A 21,941-nucleotide genomic window follows, 5' to 3' on the forward strand; every position below is an offset into this window, starting at 1 on the left:
TCATTTTACTTATTTATTTATTTATTTTTATTTATGCATTGAACAACAGATACAAAACAATACAAAAGACAATACAAAGCCAGGGAGACAAAGAAGAGAGATTAAATAAAAACTGAAGGATCAATACGGTCATTGGGACGCACACGCGCTTAGAATGAACGCACGGCCCCGCCTCTAATTAGAGGTGAGTTCAGACTCCAGCGACCCCGCCTCCAGCACGCTCATCCGTCTGCTAAAGAAACGCGTGTTTTGACGCAGAAACCGAGCACAGACTCTGTACTTCACACGAAGACGCGTTAAACCAAGCGTTATGGAAAACTAAACCTTCTTGAACCCAGCTCTTTAACTCCGGCCGCCCTTCCTGCGTTCAAACTACTTGAGTAAAAAGAGGGAGGAGCCGCTAAAATCAACTTCGGTTCATATATTATCATAAGAAGCCAGCGCCCTGCCGCTTCTGCACGAGCAGCTCCTCCGAGACGAAGTTGACCGGTCCGGCAGAATTCGCCAACTCTCAGCGGCGCGATGGGGGATTTGATCTCGACTCATCTGGACGAAGCCAAACGGGAGGTGATAACAGGTAAAGCGCCAACCGAGATGCTTTGCTATGGTTGAGAGACGCGATAGATGATCAGTCTTGGTATGTGAAATACGGTGTTGCGAAAGGGTTGCGATGCAATTTCGGTTAAGGCCAGTGCCGGGGTTTTGGGTGAAAGGGTTCACGTTCCACCCAAAAAAAGTAAACGTGGGAATAAACCTTGTGCCGTTCCAGCACTAAAGAGCAAGTTTGTTGCGACGTGGCACGGTATTTCCTGTTATTTGTTTAGAAGTTTTGAATAACATAAATGATCGCTGTATGATCAGTACGAATCAAATAAGAGGGGGAATAAACGCATAATGCTTCTCCAGTAGGATCTACAAGAGAAATGTGAGCTGCACTACTGTTGATACGTTAAACCGTGAAAAAAAAAAAAAAAAAAATGTTTTTTTGTAAATAAATTCTCTTCTGAACTTTGTGGTCAGGTTTGGCTCGGGTGGAACAGGTTTGAGTAAATGCAAGCTAGTTAATTTTGTGTTTAGGGACAAATGCAAATGTTAAATCGCAGCATCTAGTACCAATCATGTAGTTTAACTGTCATAAATGAGCGATTTGATTAATTGTGGGTATTACCTGTGAAGTCCTATGAGGATGGATCAAATGCATTGTAGTTGTATTTAGTGCGGTATGGTCAAAGTAGTTTGAGATGTAATCTGTTTTATGAGCTTTGGGAATTTTGTTTTAACGTTCAGCGTTCAACGTTTCAAGGGTGACTTCAGTTGTTTTGTTGTTGGCCAAACCATTCAATTTTTCAGCATTCGACAGCTACAGGAGTCTGCAGAGGCACTAAAAGTAAATAATGCTGTCCTATAATAAAATCTAGGTCTACAATAAAAAATAAAAAAAACATTAAAAATTAAAAAGAATAATCCGATGGTGTTTTTATCATTATTTCATATATATATATATATATATATATATATATATATATATATATATATATATATATATATATATATATATATATATATATAATAATAATATTTTATTTTGCAAGTAATGTTTTATTTATTGATTTAGTCTGAAAACAGTTTTTGTTTATAACTTTGAAAAAACTTAAAATAAATTGAGATGCATTTGAGAAATGCAAGAGAACTGTTAACTTTCCCTTTTCTCTTCTTTTGCACATTTTAAGAGAAGGCACATATCAGATATGGAATCTCAGGAATGCATGTAGAGCTTAACAGCAGTAAGAAGGCTGTCTGGATGATCTGTCATACTCAACATTTAGATAACCTTTGTTCAGCAGGCCGCGTATGCTTACTCTCACGAGCTAATTCACAGGGGCTCCGACTGACTTCATAGAATCTGCCTATGTACAGTCCGCTTGTCAGACAATGTGAAACATCCACAGTAGGCTATTGTCTGTTGTTTACTGTATGACCTCCTTTCTCTTGTCAATAAAGAGGGAGTCCCCCAATCTGAAAAGTGTCCAAGAAAGCCATACTTCCTGTAGCCTTGAATGAATGAAGTCGTCATCTCAAAATAGCGGGTGGGGAATAAAATGACCTCAGCACTTCCTGTCTCGTATCTTTTGAGTTTACGATGTTTGACAGATTTAGTAGCTGCAAAAGTTTATTTTACGTTCTATCTTATAAAGTTTATGGTATTTTTATGTTTGTTTGGAGCGTGTTTTTGTGTCAGATCTTTCAGACGGTGATGTTTGAGTCAGTGAAGTAAATGAAGTGAATGACACTGTTTTGATTAGCCGGGGAGATGAGGGGGCTCTTGCAGGAAGTGCCTTCTGAGTGTTCATGGAAGGGTGTTTCTTAGGAATATGTTTGTTTTAGGGCTTGTATATTGAGGTGCACAATCCCTCATCCTATTCTCAAGTGAACAATTCTTAGTCATACACCGAACTGACTGGAATTTAAGCAAAAATGGAAGTGAGTGGGGAGTTAGTCTGAAAAATCATCTGGCTGGAACGGCAGTGTCACTGCGGGGGAACAAATTTTGCTTCTTATGTTGTAAGTCATTCTTCAAAACTGGAATTTGCTCAGAGGCTTATGTGACTCCGTGAGCAGCCAGTGTTGGTTTAAATGGGAACTTTCCATGATGAACATCAGGCTTGCTCAATGTTGGACTCAGCACCAATGAGGCTCTCAGGACAATTAAAACAAATGATGAGCACAGCATGTTTATAAATCACATCCCCGGCATGCTTGACTTACTGAAGCAACAGATCATCAAAAACACTGCAGTTTGGTCATAATGTATACCAAGCGTAACTTTTTGATGCCAAGTATTGTGCTTGAATTTATTTATTTATTTTTTTTAGAAAAGATGTACGGCATTGCCACTTTGTCCTTAAATAAGGCATCTAACGTGTTCCAAATTTTCACTTCTATTTTTTTTTTTATATGCAAGGTTACTAATCCCTGATAGTATTTCCATAAATTCAAAAGCTCACTTCTCATCCAGTGCTATATATTTGAGCAATGTCATTTATCTAAACTATTTGTCGTCAAAACCCATTTTTTTTTAGAAATGTTAATGTAATGTATTATACACTAGATGAGGAGCCCATCATGTTGAAATGCACCCGAGATGCTGATTTGTTCATGCCACAAAGAGGAGTGTGCATTAAAATTTCAATAATTCAGCAGTCTGTAATCAGCTTTTCCGCATATGCAATGCTGAGTGAAAAATATTATACATTAATGATCAAAGTTTTAGGGTCAGAAAGATATAATTTTTTAAAAATTAAATGTTATACAACATGCATTAAATTAATCAAATGGAACAGGAAAAATATTTCAAATAAATGGTTTCTGAAGGGTCATATTTCTGTAGTTATTGCTGTTTGAATTCTCTTTTGCCATTATAGAAATATTATAAAATTTTAAATTTGTATATATATATATATATATATATATATATATATATTATTATTTATTTATTTTTTTTTATTGTATTTTATTTATTTATTTATTTATTTATTTATTTATTTATTTATTTATTTTTACCTGACACAATAAAATATACAAACTGTTGGTCAATTAAAAAATATGTACAAACCAGCTTGTGCTGTGCCATTACTACTTTAGATGTGTTCAAGGAAATGCGTATTGCTATGCAATTATAGAAAATTACTCTTGGGAAGTGTGTCAATCTAAATCAAGCATTCAGGTATTACTCGGGGTGGTCCATGATCATGCTCTTCTTGAAGGAATCAAAGAGGACCATGATCCAAATGTTTTGGGGTTTCCTGCTGTGAGCTTAACTATGACAAGCCTGAATGACTCCTGCAGACACACTTACTGCGTTTGTATGAATGTAACAAGGAAGGATGTAGTCTTAGTCCTTTTCTGATTACACTGCTACGTATAATTGAGTTGCTCTGTTTATTGTTTCATTGGCTAATAAAGTACAAGCAGTATCTTCAGCGTGAGGCTTCGAAGGCTCTCTTTGAAGTGGCTGTTATGCGGTAATGCTAACTTGATTTTGTTCATGATTTGAACTTGTAATGAAATTAAAAAGGAACGAGGCGTGGCACCAAGTATCACATGAGACTCATTCAGTGAGTGACTCATAAACAAACAGCACACACACACACACACACACACACACACACACACACACAAACGCTCTCAGCCTTAGAGATTCACATGAACACACACATGCCCTTTATCTTGTGGTTTCTTCCCGAATTGGGGCCTAGTTCGTAACCATTGTTTTCATTTAACCTCTCAAATAAATGTCTTCTGCAAGCCCACTTTTTAATTTTAAACTGTAAAATAATGTGTGAAGTCTTTCCGTGCTTCTCATATCCTACATGTCCCCTGCGGTCTTGTACGACTTGACATTTCCTGGACTGGAGAGTTTAAATGGTCATATTATCGTTCTCTTTCCCACAACTTTTGCAATATATTCATGTTGTCAGTACCAGGATCAGAGCTCCCAGATTTCCCTCTCGAGAGCTTTCACTTTGTCCGCTCTGACATGGACACATTCCAAAGAAACTTCCTTTTTCCTCTTTCCCCAACCCCCCTGAAGGCCATCTGCCCCCTGTGTGGTCGACATGATGGTATTGCAGTTATCCTCACTAGTGGAACCGCTCTTTATGTGTCTGTCTCCCAACCTCCACATTACCAAAGCAGAGCTTGGCAAGATTTAATTCCCACATTCAGCTTCACGTGTTGTTTGTTTTAGTGTCGAAATCGGTTACTGAGAAAAGCGAGCTTCGTTCGTTGGGCTTGTGTTTTAGATGGGATTGTGAAATTTTGTGTCAGGAATGATTTGGCATGCCAGGGGATTGTTGGGGATATGCCTAAGGATGTTTGTAGAAGATTGATGCCTGATCAGTGTGCAAACAATGGTGCAACAGCTGCCCAGCCCTTACAGTCAGCTCTGTTCCCACCATCACTGTCTGTACGTGCATAACTACACTACCCATAATCCTGAAACGGGAGGTGTCTTTAATGATCAAACAAGTTAATATTATAGAAATTAGTTTTTGCTTCAAATCAAAGTGTAGTTTTGTGATTCATCAGGTGCTAAAACAATGCAGGCAAAAAATGCAAATATATACTTTTTATAGCATTTATTCATACTTTTTGAATTGGCTTTTTTATTTTATTTCTCATTTGAATTTTCTTATTTGTAACTGCTATGTGCTTTCCTCAATTTGTCATTTATCATTTTTGAGTAATTTCTCATTTACTAATTTCAGGGATTTTATTTTATTTTATTTTATTTTATTTATTTATTTAAGATTTTATTTTTGCCATTTTTGCCTTTTTATTAGAATAGGACAGTACAAGAATGGAGAGAGAGAGAGAGAAATGGGGAAGGAACATGAGCTTGGACTTTTTTTTAGTTATTTATTTATTTAAGTATTGTATTTCATCTTTATATAAATTAACAGAAGCGATTTGGTTAACCGTAACAGCACTGCAGCAGGTTCAATTCATATTTCATAGATTTCTTGGCAAGTAAGATCATCACGTATTTCCCATCACCTTTAATATGGTACTTTTTAAAACAATGCTGATGGTCAGGTTGACCTTATCCTCAGCCTCTTCGTCTCCTTTTCACATTCCCCTCTGTTAAGCAATGGCTGCACGACTGCATAATAGCTTTAGCAGTTCATTTAATTACATATTCTGACTTTATGGGGCAAATATGATTATATGATGAAATATGATTGAGAGTTGGTGAGGAGAAATCATAAGCAGAGCTCCACAGCAGAGAGGAAACATTTTAGCGTGTTTCTGTGTGCGTTCGACTTTGCAGGCTGAAGTATGTAAATGCTATCGGCAGGCCTGTTTAGAATTTGCTTTGATGTTTGAACTTGAGCGTTTAGCTGTATGGATCTGATTTGTTTGAGTCTCACCCTGTGTGAAACGTAAATTTATCAGTCATAGCAATCATATTTAACCTTGAAATACCCCCTATTGTTAATCTAATTGTATGTTTATTACAGAAACTGGAGCTATTTTTAACATGCAGGTGATTTCACTGACCTTTCTTAAGTCTAACCACAATGGACATTCAAAGGCAATTAGATATCCAGGTTTTAGGTTTATTGACTTTCTTTGACCAAGTAATTTATATTCCATTCCCTCTCTAATTTAATGGCATCTTCACATTGTAAGTAAACGGACAGGAATGTTGTTTTTTTTTTTGTGTGGGGGGGTTGTTCCCTTTCCCTCAGTCTTTTCAAGAGATTGAATGCCTCCAAAGTTTTACAACAAGCCCTACATAGTCATTGGGAAGACATCCCACCAGAAAGCAGTCAATAACGGGGCTGCCTTTGTTCTTGTGCCAACTTCAGTGTTGATCTGCTTTTACATGCATGTGAAGGACAAAGCAGTGAAGCTCAAACATTGTAATCTCTTCTTCTGATCAGATCATGGAGCTTGGTGTGAATTGTTGTTAATGTTTAATGCACATTGATCATTGTACCGTAACTCTGTTGTAGACCTGCAGTGGCCTACAATACATGTCAGATCTAAATGGAACTGGCTTTCACATAATAATAATAATAATAATAATAATAATAATAATAAAAATAATAATAATAATAATAATAATAATATGAAAAAAAGTCTATTTATAAATAGAAACACGTGCATGTATATTTAAGAAAATACTTTTGTATAAAATATATTTATAAATGATATAAAATAAGAATAGAAATAATGTATACACACTTAAATTTTTCAAAATGTATACATGGCAAAATATACACGGTGTCTTAACGCAGGCATAATTTTTTTTAGTTTAATGCTTTCAAATTATTTTACATGGTTAACATAGGGCGGAGTTTAGGGTTGGCCTCCCTACTCATATTTGCTTTTGCTTTTTTTTTTTTTTTTTTTTTTTCTCAAGAAGTGCGTTTATTCAGTCACAGACCGTCTTTTAGAATCACTTGAGGTTTCATACACATGCTCCTGCTTCACACACGTGTGTGTGTGTGTGTGTGTGTGTGTTATATATGAGTTTCATTAAGAATACCTCTTGAAATGGTTTTCAAAACTGTCCTAGAGCATCTGTCATCACTGTCTTCCTCCATCTAACACACCCGATTCAACTTATAAGTTCATTAGTAGACACTAAAATGGGTCAGAAAAGATAAGGGTTGAGAGAAAATACGAAGCGTGCCAGATCCATGTCACGTTCAGCAGTGACAGCTCTTAAAGAAATAGCAGCCAAAAACAACCTAATAACCAGCTGCTTTGATGTCTGCTCATCAAGAATAAAGGAAAAAAAGAGGAAATCAGTAAATTTTATATAGCTGTATTTATCTGTATTTAGTTTAGAATTTAGTTTTTGATATCCTTTATTAAATTTCTGTATATTTCTGCTGATCGCACAGGTATAGCTAAGTGAGTTTGTGAAGACTTAAATTAAAAATTAAAAACTAAAATTGTAAGTTCTTAGTTATAATGTAATGTTTATTGGCTATAGTCAATGGTGAAATATTAGGGGACTTGATAACTATAAATTTAAGTAAAGTTTTAGTCATTGGCAGCATATATATCAAATAAGTGCCAGGTTTTCCTTTAACTCTAGGTGTATTTAAGGATGTATTTTTGGTATATAAAAATATATTTTATACATTAGACATTAAGTCTGACTTATCTGTAATATAATACTGTATGTAAAAATATCATCATGGTAATTGGTAGAGTTTTATGAATATTCATTAATTGAACGTGTGTGTGTGTGTGTGTGTGTGTGTGTGTGTGTGTCTTAGCACGGACAGGGGAGGTGATGGGAGAGTTTGGTCGACTATATGAACAGCAGTATGCAGTCGCTCTCTTTAACAAGATGCGCTTCGACATCGAGGGTGGAGGAGGACCTCAGAATCAGCTCCTACACAGGAAGGTAAAACCCTTTTCTGTTCCTCTTTTTCATATCTAGATGTCTTTTCTAATGGTGCAAATGAAGCAAATTAAATATGGGTTATTTTTCATAGGACTGGTGGTATGTGATGTCAAACCAAGTTGGAATTGGGGGGGACTGCTAGGTTTAAAAAAACAAAAAACACATTGTTTATTTGAAAAATGTAGTTTTATGGCAGTATGGCCCTTTAAAGTTGAATTTGTACACTTTCAGTCATCCATGTGGGGTGTGTATGTCTGTGGACAGACACACTGGGTGGGCAAAGTAAACACAAATTAAGTACTCCCAGTATTAACGTCTCTCTACATAATGTATAATTAGGGTGCTGGGTCCTTACTGAAAATAGAGGGACAAATGTCTCTTTCTCACTGTCTCTCTGCTTAAACCGTACCTTATTTGAACTACACTTCAATTCTTGTGTTTCTTAGGTGCCTCTTAAGAATAAGTCCATCTTCTCGGGTGCTTTGTTCCAGTATCTAGAAGAGAACAAAAAATGGAGGAATCGTTTTTTATTTATTCCTGACTCCTATAACATCAACTATTATGAAAACAAACAGGTAATGAAATTAAATAAAATGCAAAAAAATGAAATTGGCTGATAATCTAAAGGCACTATTAATCATCTGATGATTCCAGAAGTTTAAATGAATGACTATATTAAATGTATTTTTTTTGTTTATTTATTATGTAGTCATTTATTCATTTGAAATAAAATTGCTTTCTTATATATTTAGGCCCATGACAGAGGGCTTCATCCTAAAGGCACCATTAACTGTGCTGGCTACAGGGTCCTGACCTCTATGGAAGAATATCTTGAGCTCCTTAACACAAGCCTACCAGGTCAGTCTGAAGGAGTGAGACGAAAATGAACAAAAAAAAAAATAGATGGGAAAACATCAGGGAGGAAGAGATTTCTTAAGGAATTTTTCCAAAGGAAAGTCAAGCTCTATAAAACTAAGCAAAAGTTACTCGTTTACCGGTTTTACTAGCGTCATGTTGTCATTAGAAAAGTTAAAGGATTAGATTACTGTACAGTTAAGGTCATTAAACGACTCTATCACACAAGACTCATGTGAACTGGTATAATGTGAAAAGTAATGTGGTTATGAGATTTAAAACCAAATATTTATTACCTATAAGTGCCTTGCTATAATTAAACTTGCAGCCTTTCTTTTAAAGAGAGTAGAGATGAGTTGAGTCTTGATAAGAAATGATGAAATGCAGTGTAAAGTGATGGGCTGTGATCTTTGTATGTTGTGCAGCTGTAGCCATGATGACTGTGGAGATCTTCTCATAAGGCTTCTTTTAATAGAATATTGAATCATGTGCCATGCGTTTTGCAGGTGTAAAAGCTAAAGTTGGCAGTTCTCCATTCCTGAAATGTGCAACACAGTTTCCCCTCATTCTCTGGCATCCTTATGCTCGTCACTACTATTTCTGCGTGGTGACTGAGAAGGAGCAGCAAAAGTGGAACGCCGTCTTCCAAGACTGCGTCAGGCACACAAACAATGGTGAGTCTTAAACAGTCGTGCTACAGTCCACGTTCGCCTCTGTCTCTTTAACACCCAGACACATATTTAAGGCATGACTCGTTACCTCAGATAATAGGCATTCATTACTGTGATTGTAATTCTCTTGTTTGTGAGGATAAGCCACTTTCAGACTTGCTAGATTAACTGATGAGCCGTTTCATAAATCATGGTCTTTTAGACAGCACTTTATCAAAAAAAGGAAACTCGAGCGGAACGCTTGGCACGGTTGATGGTATTCATTTGGCCTGTTTGATAATAGAAAGAATTTTGCCGCTCAAGGCTGTAAAAAGAGTCCGATGAGATCATAGGGAAAGCTGGAGATTCATTTTGTGCGTGTGAGCTCTATGACTGTTTATTCTGTGGAGATTCTGTAGCTTCTATGTAAAATGTATATATTTCACCTATAAATGTCACATTCAGTTTTTTGCATATGCCCACTAAATGATTTGAGCGCAATAATAATTCTAGTCAAAGTCAATTCCCAGGGTGGACGTGTTGCGCAAACATTTTGCTTGTATCTCTTGACTATATGCTTGGATTTTAGTTTACAAATCTCAGTCTCGTATTTGCTCATGTAAAAATAGTTACACCATGCCTGGAGCTATCGGAAAGATCATTGTTACTGTGAGAGTTTCGCTCTTTCACAGTGATGTCATTGTTAGATTACTTGATATGCTGTTTGTCAGGACACTCAAACAAGAGTATACTTGTCTGTTGAAGTGTGTGTCAAGATTGTCCCAACTTATTATGGTTTTGTCAACTGCTTGGTTGTGCCCTTTATAAGGTTTTCTTGATACTATAAACTGTTATAAAAAAATCCCCTCCCAATGTGTTTGTTAATGTTTTGGAATGGCACGTGTACCATATATTTTACAATTTGTAGCCATACCTTTAAGTAATATAATGTTAATATACCAAGCTACTTGAATTACACTGTAAGTTGCAACCAAAGTAACAGACTAATGTTAAGACTAATGTTTTTTTCCTCTCAGCTAACACACTTTATTAGTGAACGTTGAATACTTGAACGTTGTTGGTGTAATAAATTTTTCACCATCAGGGTATTACATGACACTAAAATAATTCCGTTATCATACAGTGTAACTCAAACATCATGATGTACATTGCTAAAAAAAAATTAAGAACAAACTATTTCTACAAAATAAAGCTGATGTCACACAAGGCACTTTTGAGAATGTCATCTACACTTTTTACTGCAACGTATTTGGTAATTTATATATTTTTTCTTAATAAAATAAACTAATGTACAGTAAAATTTCTGATGTGATTGCTACTTTCAGTAAAAAATACCCAATGGCATAACCAAGTATTTTTCACAGTTTCATTGTAATTCTTATTTTATTGTTTATGGAGCTAAAATCTAAGTCATTTACAGAAAATGTGCATACAATGTGATTTGTTTTTACTGTAAATTCATATTTTTTACATACACTAACAATAAACCGTAATAGTACATACAGTGTAATTGTTAAACTATTCGATAGAAATTCAGGCTAATTATACTTAAGGTTTTGTACTGTTGATCTTGGGTGTGAGGTTCTCCATGTCTCATAGACGTCTTATAATGGCTTCCAAGGCAGCTAGAGCTGTTTTCTCTCCGCTGTAGTCCAGATTCCAGAGTGGTCACAGCTGGGGCTGTCAACCCATAATTCAGTTTGGATGGGAGGCTGCCGAGAGGGAATGCACACTTGCGGCGAGGGCAGTAATGTCCCCTGGGGTATTACAGCGGCCATCTGAAAGCGAGCTTGTATGTGTGTAAGAGTTCGCCAAATCCCTGCTGCGTGTAGTATGTACTGAATTCAAGCACATCTGCAGAGCCTTTTTCCCCAAATAAGGGATGGTTCAGTTCTGGTTAAGTTCCTTGCTGTTCATTAGTCTTCATTAGAAAATAGGAAGGTTAGCTGTTAGTGGAGACTCTGCTCTTCTAGAGAGACTTTTATTAAATGCAAAGATGGTCTGTGTAATAATCTCTAGCGATTATCGTCGATTTGAAGTTTCTCTAACTGAGCAAACCAGAGGCGACAGTGGCAAGGAACCAAAACTTCATCTGTGACAGAACGGAGAAAAAAAAACTTGAGGGCCAGTTCTCCTCTGGCTGGAAGACCAGCATTTAATTTCCATTTCAATTTTAAACGCAGCTATGTCAGATTGTGTAAAGGACTCATTGTTTGTGTGTGCGTGTGTCTGGCTCCCGTGATCTGTCCACGGGGCTAATCTAGGTGTTCTGGTCTTCAGTGAAGGTCATCTCTTTGTGCTGATCGACCATCTGATCTGGATACAAACTAAGAAACAGAATTAAAAAAAAATAAAAATAAGACTAATATTAGCATAATGCTTTTGTTTTTTTGATGTGACGAGTACTTTGTGTATCCAGCTGATGTATTTATTACAGCCTGACAAACCTTTAACAGATTTGAATAATAGAAGCTTATTCGTGTGTTATGTGTAAGTTATGTTAAAGAGATTAGTCTTTTAATCTACATTTAAACCGTGTGTCTGCCTCCCAAACAGTGTTAGGTAGATTGTTCCAGAGTTTGAGTAATACAAGTTTTAATAACGCAGCAGAGGTGGAGGAATATAATGTGATAAGAACTCACTGAAGTATTGAGGAGCTAAACCATTCAGGGCTTTATAAGTAATTTACACGATTTACATGACGTGAAGCTGAATGCATTAAAAAGGAAAATTAAGACATTCAGTGAGACGAGTGTTTGTAACAGAGAAATGCATGGAAATTAATCGCCGTCAATTAGAAATGTGATTGCCTTCATGGATGAATCGAGATCCGATTCATCGTGCAGCCCTACTTCTCAGTGTTATATAACTTTGATTTGAGTCATTGGTTGAAAAAATGTTTTGTTTCTATGAACGTAGCCTACCTGGTCTCCATGGCAGTTTAAGGCAAGTCCTGCAGAAGGAGTGTAGGTTAAAGTTATTCGTAATGGGCTGTTATTCATAATTTGACCACTGATATGATTGCCCTTCCCTTTTACCTGTCAAAATCAAAATTATTCATTATGTTAAGTACTGCCCTGGTACTGAGTCATAATTTTGTAAGCTTGTAAATGTCAGTGTTTCCTGTAACACTGCTGTTAAATCTACTTTGCCACACCAAAAATAATCTTATTTAATCCAAGTTGTGTATGTGATTTTAAGTCATGCCTTTTTGTATTGAGGTGTCTGATTCATAACTTGCAACAAAAATTACATTTAAGCCAGTTCTCTAGTAAATCCAGTGTGGTCTAAATTCATGGTCAAATGACTTGTTAAGCATATGACACCATAATGTAAAATATATTTAACATGTTAACTTTTCATAGACATTGCATGTGTAATTTAATATAATGGTTTAAAACTAACTGATGTTAAAAAAGGGAATACTTTTAATTTTTAACTTGACCATTAATATATTATTTAACTGTAGTTAAGTAAACTAATGTCTCTTTCTTTATTTTGGTATTATGACTCTAACAGAAGTTTTTTTTTTTTTCTTTTTTACATTTCTTGAATTTATTTGCTGAGAATTAAAGTATCTAAACTGAAAACATGAGCCAGGCACACGTCTTCGATACGGTTGTGGGTGAGCATTGTCAGAACTGTGTTGGTTCAAATTGCACTTCTCCATAAAGAGCTAAATGTGATGTGTAACATAATATATAAAATTGCCTACAACAGCTCATCTCTGTCCTAAAATGTGTCAGGACATTAGGAACAGGCAGTGATCCAATAGGATGGTGTTATTCTGTGACTGGTTGCCCAAAGGAGTAAACCCAAGCAAGCATGAACAGAGTTAGATGAGGGCTGGATCCTGACAAGTCACAGCATGTTTTTTGGAAGTGCATCATTTACATGTACAGTGTTAAAAACCACTTAATTATAAGGCTGTTGCAGAAACCCATGCATTTCTACTGTGCTACACTAGATGTTGCAGTAAGTATCATGGCTTGATGAGTTCTGCGGGCCTGTGCTGTCATGAGCAATCTGTTTGTACTGGTGGCCCAGTAAAGTCTGGAATGCAATGGCAATTAATTTAACCATGCTATCCTTTGTTTTGTTCGTGTGATCTTTCCTGTGTGTTTTTTGGCTTGAAAGAGAGAGGCTTTAAAAGGAATAGTTAACCCAAAAATGAAAATTTACCTTCAGGCTATCCAAAATGTAGCATTGCATCTCTTTGTTGGATTCTCTGGACTTCTACAGTAAATGTGTGCCGTCAGAATGAGAGCTGATGTGTTATGGATTATGGTTTTTGTCCAGAAGTTACTGTTTAAAGTAAAAATGCCTTGGTTGATTTGTTTCTTACACGCATGCAGCTTTTCACTTCTCGTAATGTTGACGGAATGAAGGCTACTTATGGATAGCTGCAATGTTTTTATTTGCTGTTTGAACTCCTTTTAACTGCACCCATTCAGTGCAGAGAAAATATAGATGAGCTAGTGACGTAATGCTGCAGTTTCCCAAAATCTTGGATTTGCCTCAGGTTGGATACATTTTCACTTTTATTCTTTTAATGTATAAAAAGGAGCAAAGCCTTTTTTTGCATATCACAAACCTTACTAAATTGTTATTTATTGTCATGAGTTGACCTGCACAAAGTTGCTAGACTGTCTCTAACCCCAAAGAGATTTATAATGCATGTCAGCCTTAGGAAAAGGTTTTATAAGGCAGCTGAACAGGTTTACAGGCATGTTAATGAATTAAGTCCAGGTGCTTTAAAACTACTCCAGTGTCCAGACAGAAAGTTTCTCTTTGTAAGCCTATTGAATGTCATTGTAAAGGCCTTAGATTCACAATCCACAAATATTGTATGTGAAACCTTAAAGCTTGAACTTAGCCTGGTGTTATCCAACCTAAGTCTCATGTTGTGCAAGGTATTTATCAGCTCATTGGTGTCATAGGGTTATTAGGGCATGGTGTGTAAAGAGGATTTTTATTTTTCTTCACCGAAGATCCTTATTTTTCTGTCATTGTACTTTGATCATCTGGTGTTTTTGGAATGACTTAAGATTAGTTGTTTTAACAGTGACCGCACCAGAATAAGCGACCCATTACGCTTTTTGCATAACACTTCTCATTTTAATTCAATATTTTATTACATATTTTGTGCCAGAGCAAATAACCCATAATGCATGTTCTGTTGTTTTTGTTAACACCTCTCGAGTTCTTCCTTTCTGTTGATGGATATACTTACAATAACTGTGAGCATTTATTTTATTATTATACTTTTACTTTATTTGGCTATGCCTGAATGAATGACCCTCAACTCTTGTTTTCACATAACACTTTCTGGTTCTCTCTGCACGTGTTCGTAAACATGCTTGCCCATGTGTACATGCATTCACAAAAGCGTCAAGCTGTGCTGATGTGGAGTCCTGGACTTCCTGTCTGTTCTCCTCCAGTCCCCCACGCCCAGCCTGCTTGAACTTCCTCTCTTTGTAAGGGTTCAGGCACTCATGCGCACACACTCCTGCGTACAGGAGGCTTTTACAATATGTGTGTCATCATAACTGTCATAAAGCGTAGATGTTTAGCAGATTGTCAGAGCAACGAACTCAAAATAGCTTGTCTTCAAATTGTTTGATTCACACATCAGATACATATACATCATTTCTCTATTTTTATGGCATTGTTTAGGGAAGTACCATGGTAACTGATGAGGCAATGCTTCATGTTTACCACGACGATCAAAACAGATTGAAATCTGTGGTTTGATGGGAAAATCTTATTGTGAGATGTGCCTGCGGGTGTGTGTATATATAAAGATGACCTCTTTCATTTTTTGTCACTTGGTCTTTTCACTTCTCTAAATCAAGAGGAACTGTGGCACGTTATGATGTCATTAGAAATTAATATCTAATGGTGCTTGATTCTTGATTATTTGGTGCTATAAGAGGTTTGTTACTTGCTTGCATATGTTGAAGATGATGTTGATCATAAAATCTTGTTGTCTTGCTCAGGACTGCCTGAGGAATGTAAAGTTCAGACCCCCGCGTTCACAGACGCAGTGCGACTTTATCGACAGGCTCATGGTCACTATGGAACCTGGGACATGATGTGTGGGACGCCTCCACAGGTAAAACATGCACGTCTCGTCAGCTATCCTTGTAGGGTCTTTCCATAGACCTAATGTTTTTCATACTGTGTTTTCTACTGCCCTACACCAAACCTACACATTTACGGATCCTCGTTAGGTTCTTAAGCCCTTTTTTTTTTTTTTTTTTTTTTTTTTTTTTTTTTTTTTTTTTAAGAATATATTTATTTTAAGTATAATATGTATTATTATAAATTATTTAAATATAAATATATTTAAATATAAAAACACACTTAATTTTTTGTTGTAGTTTCTTCACAAACAATTTTTTTTTAATTTTTTTTAACATTTAACTGCACTTCGTAGGAAGGTGAAAGGAAATCACACAGTAATTGTTTGGGTTATAATAGAATACAGATGAAGGCCAGAGCTGAATTGATTCACAGGAAGTGACCCGTTTCTAATCATGGCATCCCTGTATAAAGAGTTTTGCGTGGTATTCGAGAAATAGAGGGCGGTCTTGATGATTGGGTATGGGGTTTATAGGTATCCATCTACTTCATAAATATTGCTCAGGCATTGCAAATAAAATATGTATATTATGCTGGATAATTGGACATACAACTAAAATATAGTGGAATAAATCTTTTGTCATTCTGATTATACTGTGGTAAATTAACAAGCTTTATCAGATAAGAACAGCTCAAGAACAGCCAGGTTTCTTGTTATATCTTTAAATACATTCCTTCCAGGCCTATATGGTCAGAATATGCCATTCAAACATATGCAGTGATTTAGAACTTTGACTTTTCTGAATTGATGTTCATTTTAATTAAAACTCATTTGTTACACATTAATTTTACATTTGATGTCTTCCCAGATCCTTGCCAATCTTGTCATGGAGACCCTCCTCCCTGAGATGAGAGACCTCATTACCCCCAAACTGAAGGGCAAGATGCATGAGAGACAGAGGAATTGGATGATGGTACGTCACAATTTGTTTTTTTAATTTACTAGCGTAGAACCTGCAACTTTTTTTTGTTTACTTTTTTATTTTACTACAGATTATGTCAGTCATAAATTTTTAATACAGCTGTGGCTGCAGCCCAAAAGCAATTCTAAAACAACCTGGATGTATTACAATGGCTTCTGTTTCATTTTTGGCCAGATATCAGATGCTGTATACGGGCTGGTTCAGAGCCAGACTCAGGCGCAGTATGAAGCAGTAGTGCAGAGCTGTGAAGCAGGGCGCCCTCCACTGGAGACCACCATCCGCACCGACATGGACCAGATCATCACTTCCAAAGAACATGTGACCAGCAAAATAAGAGGTAGCTTTAACTGGCAGTATGTTTCGTCAGTTAAGAGCAACTTACCTGGAATTAAAAATGTATCTGAGCAAACCCGACTTTGGATAATATCAAGTTTCTGGTAATCCACTTTCAAGGAAGATTATTTACAAGGAATTATAAAAAAGGCGGTTGGCAGATGTCACAGTTTGGCAGATGAATGAGAATGGCGATTTCAGAGGTGTTCACATGACAAGTATTCTCTTGCTTATGCTTTCTGTCAGTACTGTCAATATTAATTATTTCTGCTGATTTTAATATTTACGTTATCATCCAGCACTAACATTTTATGGTAAAAATGTATCCCTTTAAGAGCACAGTGCCTTAAAGTTGCTGTGCACATGAATTTTTTTTTAAACATTTATTATATATTTTTAGGTTTCATGCTATACTTTAGTCACTATAAAAATCAATGTAAACTATTTACTACAATATTATGTTAATAGGCAAGCTTGTATTTTTCTTTTTACCAAAGTAGTTTTAAATGTGCAGTATTTATCCATATGTCATACATAACATAAAAATAAATATTGGCTTATTGCCAGAATTGTAAATATCAGTACGTTCATAGAATTTTGTTAAAATTTTATATAACTAAATGAATTTTTCTTTTTTTCTGTAGCGCTTGTGCTGCCCAAGGCAGAGAAGCTTCTGAAGGTGAGTATCCAGCCGTACATCAGCTCAATCCTGGAGGCGCTGATGGAGCCCACCAGCAGAGGCTTCTTCGAGGTGCGAGACTTGTTCTTCAGAGAACTGATAGACATGAGCAAGAACCTCCTCAATGGTGGCAACAAGGAAAAACTTGGAGAGGTAACAAAGTTCCCCTCATGACATCTTTTTACTCTTTCGTTGCTAATAGGCTGCTTGAGCCATGACTTTGGTAGACTTAAAACTCTTTTTTGCCTTTGCTGTCCAGCACATGGAGAAGATCTCCATGCTAGCCTTCCATCCTGTGAAGATGCAGAGCTGCTATGAGAAGGTGGAGACCCTGAGTTTAGAGGGGCTTCAGCAGCGCTTTGACGTTTCCAGCCCCTCTGTGTTTGTCCAAAGAGCCCAAATCCTAATGCGAGAGGTCAGTCATCTTTAAAGAACAGCTTTTCAAACAAAAACTACTGATACTGGCATGTACTCTTAAACAGTACAAATATGTACCACACTTCTGAGCACTCTTTACATTCATGTGATCAAGATGGTCTTTTAAACTTCAGCTGGTTTGAAGAAGTATACAGATGTCTCTGTTAACAGGGTATTGTACTTTTGTGGGTGTAACAAGCGGTTTGTGTTTGTCTATATGCCACTTAGGGTTTGGTTTGTGGTTTTGGTGTGTATGAAACTGTATGCCCTGAGGAGGTATGTGCTGTTGTGGTAGAGATGTTAAACCTCATTTTGGTCGCTAAATTACATAGCTTCACTTTTAAAGACTAGCATGTGACTGCTGATTGTGAGCCCGAAGAAGTGAGAGATATAAAGTGTTAAACATGTTTTAGCACTTTATGCAAAACTTACAACGCACACATACAGATTTTCAAAGCGCAGGGAGTGGAGAAACAAGACTGAACTAGCATTGTGATTTATCATCATAATGTTGCTTCCGCTAGTTCCTGCCCTTTTGTGTGGTGAAATATGCCCCCTTGTGGCAAGAATTATTAAAAGATGTGGACACAGTCTGTTGTCTATTTCATTTCCATGTCCGTGAATCCTGTCCCTTTTGGCTAATGGCTTGAAAAAACAGACATTTTGGAAAATAGCGTTGACTCCTCCAGACTGCATATTGAGGCAAACATCTGGGCAAAAGTCATGTATTCTTGCCTTAAGGATATATCCATCTGTTTCATGCAGCAAATGGATGATGCGGTGTACACATTCGAGCACCTCCTGCACCAGAGTTTGGAGGGCCAGGAACAGGAGGAACTCTGTAAAACCATCCAGCGCTGCCAGGATCGTGTCATCAAGGTAGAAAATCGTCCATCTGCCTTATTGTCTTATTGAACCAGTAGGTTCTTGTTTAACATTTAGTAAATGTGCACTGTTTTTCAAACTTTGATATACAGAAATTTGACTACGACAGCAGCACGGTTCGTAAGAAGTTCTTCAGAGAGGCGCTTCTGCAGATTTTCATCCCTTACATGCTGAAACAGCTCTCCCCATCATGCTCTGCTGTAGGTCTTGGCTCTGGTATAGCAATAATGCATTATCCAGTAAAAAACTAAAAAAAGATTGAAAAGGTATCATATTGTTTTTGCAGGAACTCCCTCGTTTCCAGGAGTTCATTTTTGAGGATTTCTCTCGCTTCATTCTGGTGGAAAACATATTTGAGGAGGTGGTGCTGCACACAGTCATGAAAGATATAATGATGGGTAAGAACATTTTTACAAACCAAGAAGATTAAAACATTTCAAGTTGTGACTTATTGGAAGTAGTGATCAAATATTTATTCCGTATTGAGATGCACATCCTATAGAAGCCCGTTTCCGCCACTAAGTAAAATAACTTATATATTATTCCATCGCTTTTACTTAAAGTGCAAGCTATCAAAATACACAAGGCATGTGGTAGATTTTGTACAAAAGGTTTTTCAGCAAATCAGATTCATTCAGATCATGTTGATCATTTAGAAGCCTTATAAATCTGCACTAAATGATTGGAAAAGTCAGGCATATTATTAAACATTACAAGCTCATCAAATCAAATTAAATTAAACTTGCATGGGTGAATCTTTCACAGTAAGATCTCACAAGCTTTTACAAGCACTACTTATACTAATACTGTGCCTTTATGAACTTTCCTTTTGTGTTCCAGCTGTGAAGGAAGCAGCTGTCCAGAGGAGACACAACCTGTACCGAGACAGCATCGTTTTGACCAACAGCGACCCTAACCTTCACCTGCTGGGGGAGAACCCTCCCATTGACTGGGCTGAGGAATATGGAGGAGGCCAGGAGGAGATGGCTGGAGAGAACACAGGAGATCTGGAAACTCAAAAACGGCGCAGAATGAAGCAGGTGGTTTCCATGATCCAGATAGAAGGCAATGCCTCTGTGCTGCCCAATGAATCATGCCTGGAAGTGCCCACTGTAGACAATATTCCAGAAGAAGAGACAGAGGTCCGTTCAGAGATCTCATTGTCCCAAAAGTCTGTGCCCAATGGAACCAAAGAGGATGTGAACAAAAATGCGGTGGAGGAAGAATCGCCAACAAACAGAAGTATAGTAAAAGAGGAAGAAAGCACAAGGTCACTACAAGACATTGGGAGCAAGTCGGCCATAGACTGTGCCATACAGGAAATCGACAAAGCAGTACAGGAAGAGGAACATGAAGTCAGGACACTGAAAAATGCAGAGTCGTCATCCTCAAAAGAGGAAACAGCCGAGGAGGTAAAACCCACCTCAAATTGTGAAGCAGGGACACAACTCAATCCAGCAGACACAAACATAGATACAACATCATGCACAGAGAAGCCTTCGGATTCGCCGGTAAGGGAAGAGGAAGCAGTGACACCAGCAGACCAGCAAGAAAATCACATTACGGCAAGCTCTCAAGACTCCCACACGGAGAAACCCTTCGCTCCGGCACAGCATGACGACAGCGGATTCCAGTCACCCACTAATGAAGCAGCAGAGGAGCAACAGGCGGGAACGGAAGAATGCAATGACTTTGAAACAGGAGAGGACACTGGGAAAGGAGAAAGTGCACGTATGGATCACCAGTGAAATATCTCATGGACATGTTCACTTATTGTGTTTATGCCTGGAAGTGAGTTAGTGCATTTTTGCTGTAAAAAACACTTCTTTTTTTTTTTGTCTCACTACTCTGACTGTATAGGCATTACTGTCTATATTTTTTTTGCATGCACACTGTCGCATTTTTTTTTTTTTTTTGCACTTGGAACAACATCACTCTTAGTTAGAGCTGGGCTCGAATATGAACACTTTCTAGGTCAAAATCTCTTCACCTTTCCATTTATGATATTCACCTTTTATCAGAGATCTCCGTTCCTAGTTAAGTATTATTATTTTTTTTTTTGTACGTATTATTTCATTCCGCCTCATGAAGATAGTATGCGGTGCCTTTATTTAAATCTGCGTGCAGCATCTGATGCTTATTGTTAATGACAATCATGCCTTTCCAGATTTCAAACTGAAGACACTGAATTTTATTTAAAATCAACTTTTTAATCAATGTTTGTTTTATGCATCAGTGAGATGGTGAATCAAAGTAACTACGGGATGTCTGTTGAGTTCCCTGCGCAGGAGATGTTTAGCTGGTGAACTAATACTTGCTGGAATGAAAACAAGCTACATCTAGTGTAAGCTTGTTTAAGATTGGATAGTTGCTGGCATTGCTGCAGATGGTGGAGTAAGCATTATTTTCTTAAACACTGCCATCATTTCTTGTGATTATGGAATTGACAGCATAGATTTTTCGTTAACCGGATCAAGCAAGTGTAACTGACTGTAAGCCATTTTTTATATGGTGTCTTTTCCTTCCTTTTTCATTGCTCAATCTGTGGGTTGTTTTTTGTTTTTTTTTTTTTAAAGTGCGTTTGGTAATTGCATTATGATAGTACTGTCTGGGTTGCACATGCACGGTATAGTACAAGATGCTGCTCTTATCGCTTGTGCATCCTTGTGGAAATAAGTGTCATGTTATGATGCTTTGATTTAAATTCAGTTGGCTTACGTAAAGGGGAATCCAGCATGTGATTCAATTGATATTGGTTTTAATACAGCACAACTGTTCAAATTGAGCTTACAAAGAAATTTATGCGTAAAATGTTATCAATAGGCTCCGACTTGTGTATCTGACCGCAAAGGCTTCCTAATTTCTTCTGACAGTTTTTAAAGAGTTTTATCTATAAAATGAAAACAACTTCAACTTTTAATTGAGGTAATTGGACAATTTATTTATTAGTTACAGCACTTGGTACTATGTGTATTATCATTACCTTTTTAATTGTAGCCTGCACAAATCCTTTTGTGTTTTTATTGTATTCTGTTTTGGAACAATAAATCAATATCACTGAGAGAATGCATATTTTTGTGCTTTTAATATTCGATAACTAAAATATG

General features: G+C 36.9%; 1 protein-coding gene across 1 annotated transcript; it reads left to right on the top strand.

The window, feature by feature from the left end:
- The first annotated feature begins 210 nt into the window (after positions 1–210).
- On the top strand, positions 211–21,895 carry niban2b (niban apoptosis regulator 2b). Its single transcript, XM_043240270.1, has 14 exons — positions 211–577; positions 7,797–7,927; positions 8,374–8,502; positions 8,680–8,785; positions 9,289–9,456; positions 15,453–15,568; positions 16,407–16,511; positions 16,695–16,857; positions 17,498–17,685; positions 17,792–17,947; positions 18,715–18,828; positions 18,927–19,034; positions 19,121–19,232; positions 19,675–21,895. Exons 1-14 carry the CDS (start codon positions 523–525, stop codon positions 20,580–20,582), a joined length of 2,559 nt encoding a protein of 852 aa, XP_043096205.1. The 5' UTR covers positions 211–522; the 3' UTR covers positions 20,583–21,895.
- The last annotated feature ends 46 nt before the right edge of the window (positions 21,896–21,941 follow it).

This window comes from Puntigrus tetrazona, chromosome 5 (assembly GCF_018831695.1).
Source record: "Puntigrus tetrazona isolate hp1 chromosome 5, ASM1883169v1, whole genome shotgun sequence".
Classification (NCBI taxonomy): Eukaryota; Metazoa; Chordata; class Actinopteri; order Cypriniformes; family Cyprinidae; genus Puntigrus; species Puntigrus tetrazona.

Excerpts from the sequence above, each read along its gene's own strand:
- niban2b (XM_043240270.1), top strand. The coding sequence starts at position 523 with ATGGGGGATTTGATCTCGACTCATCTGGACGAAGCCAAACGGGAGGTG. Across the intron at positions 8,503-8,679 it reads ACTATTATGAAAACAAACAG|GCCCATGACAGAGGGCTTCA; the intron begins GTAATGAAATTA and ends TTATATATTTAG. Across the intron at positions 19,233-19,674 it reads CATGAAAGATATAATGATGG|CTGTGAAGGAAGCAGCTGTC; the intron begins GTAAGAACATTT and ends TTTGTGTTCCAG.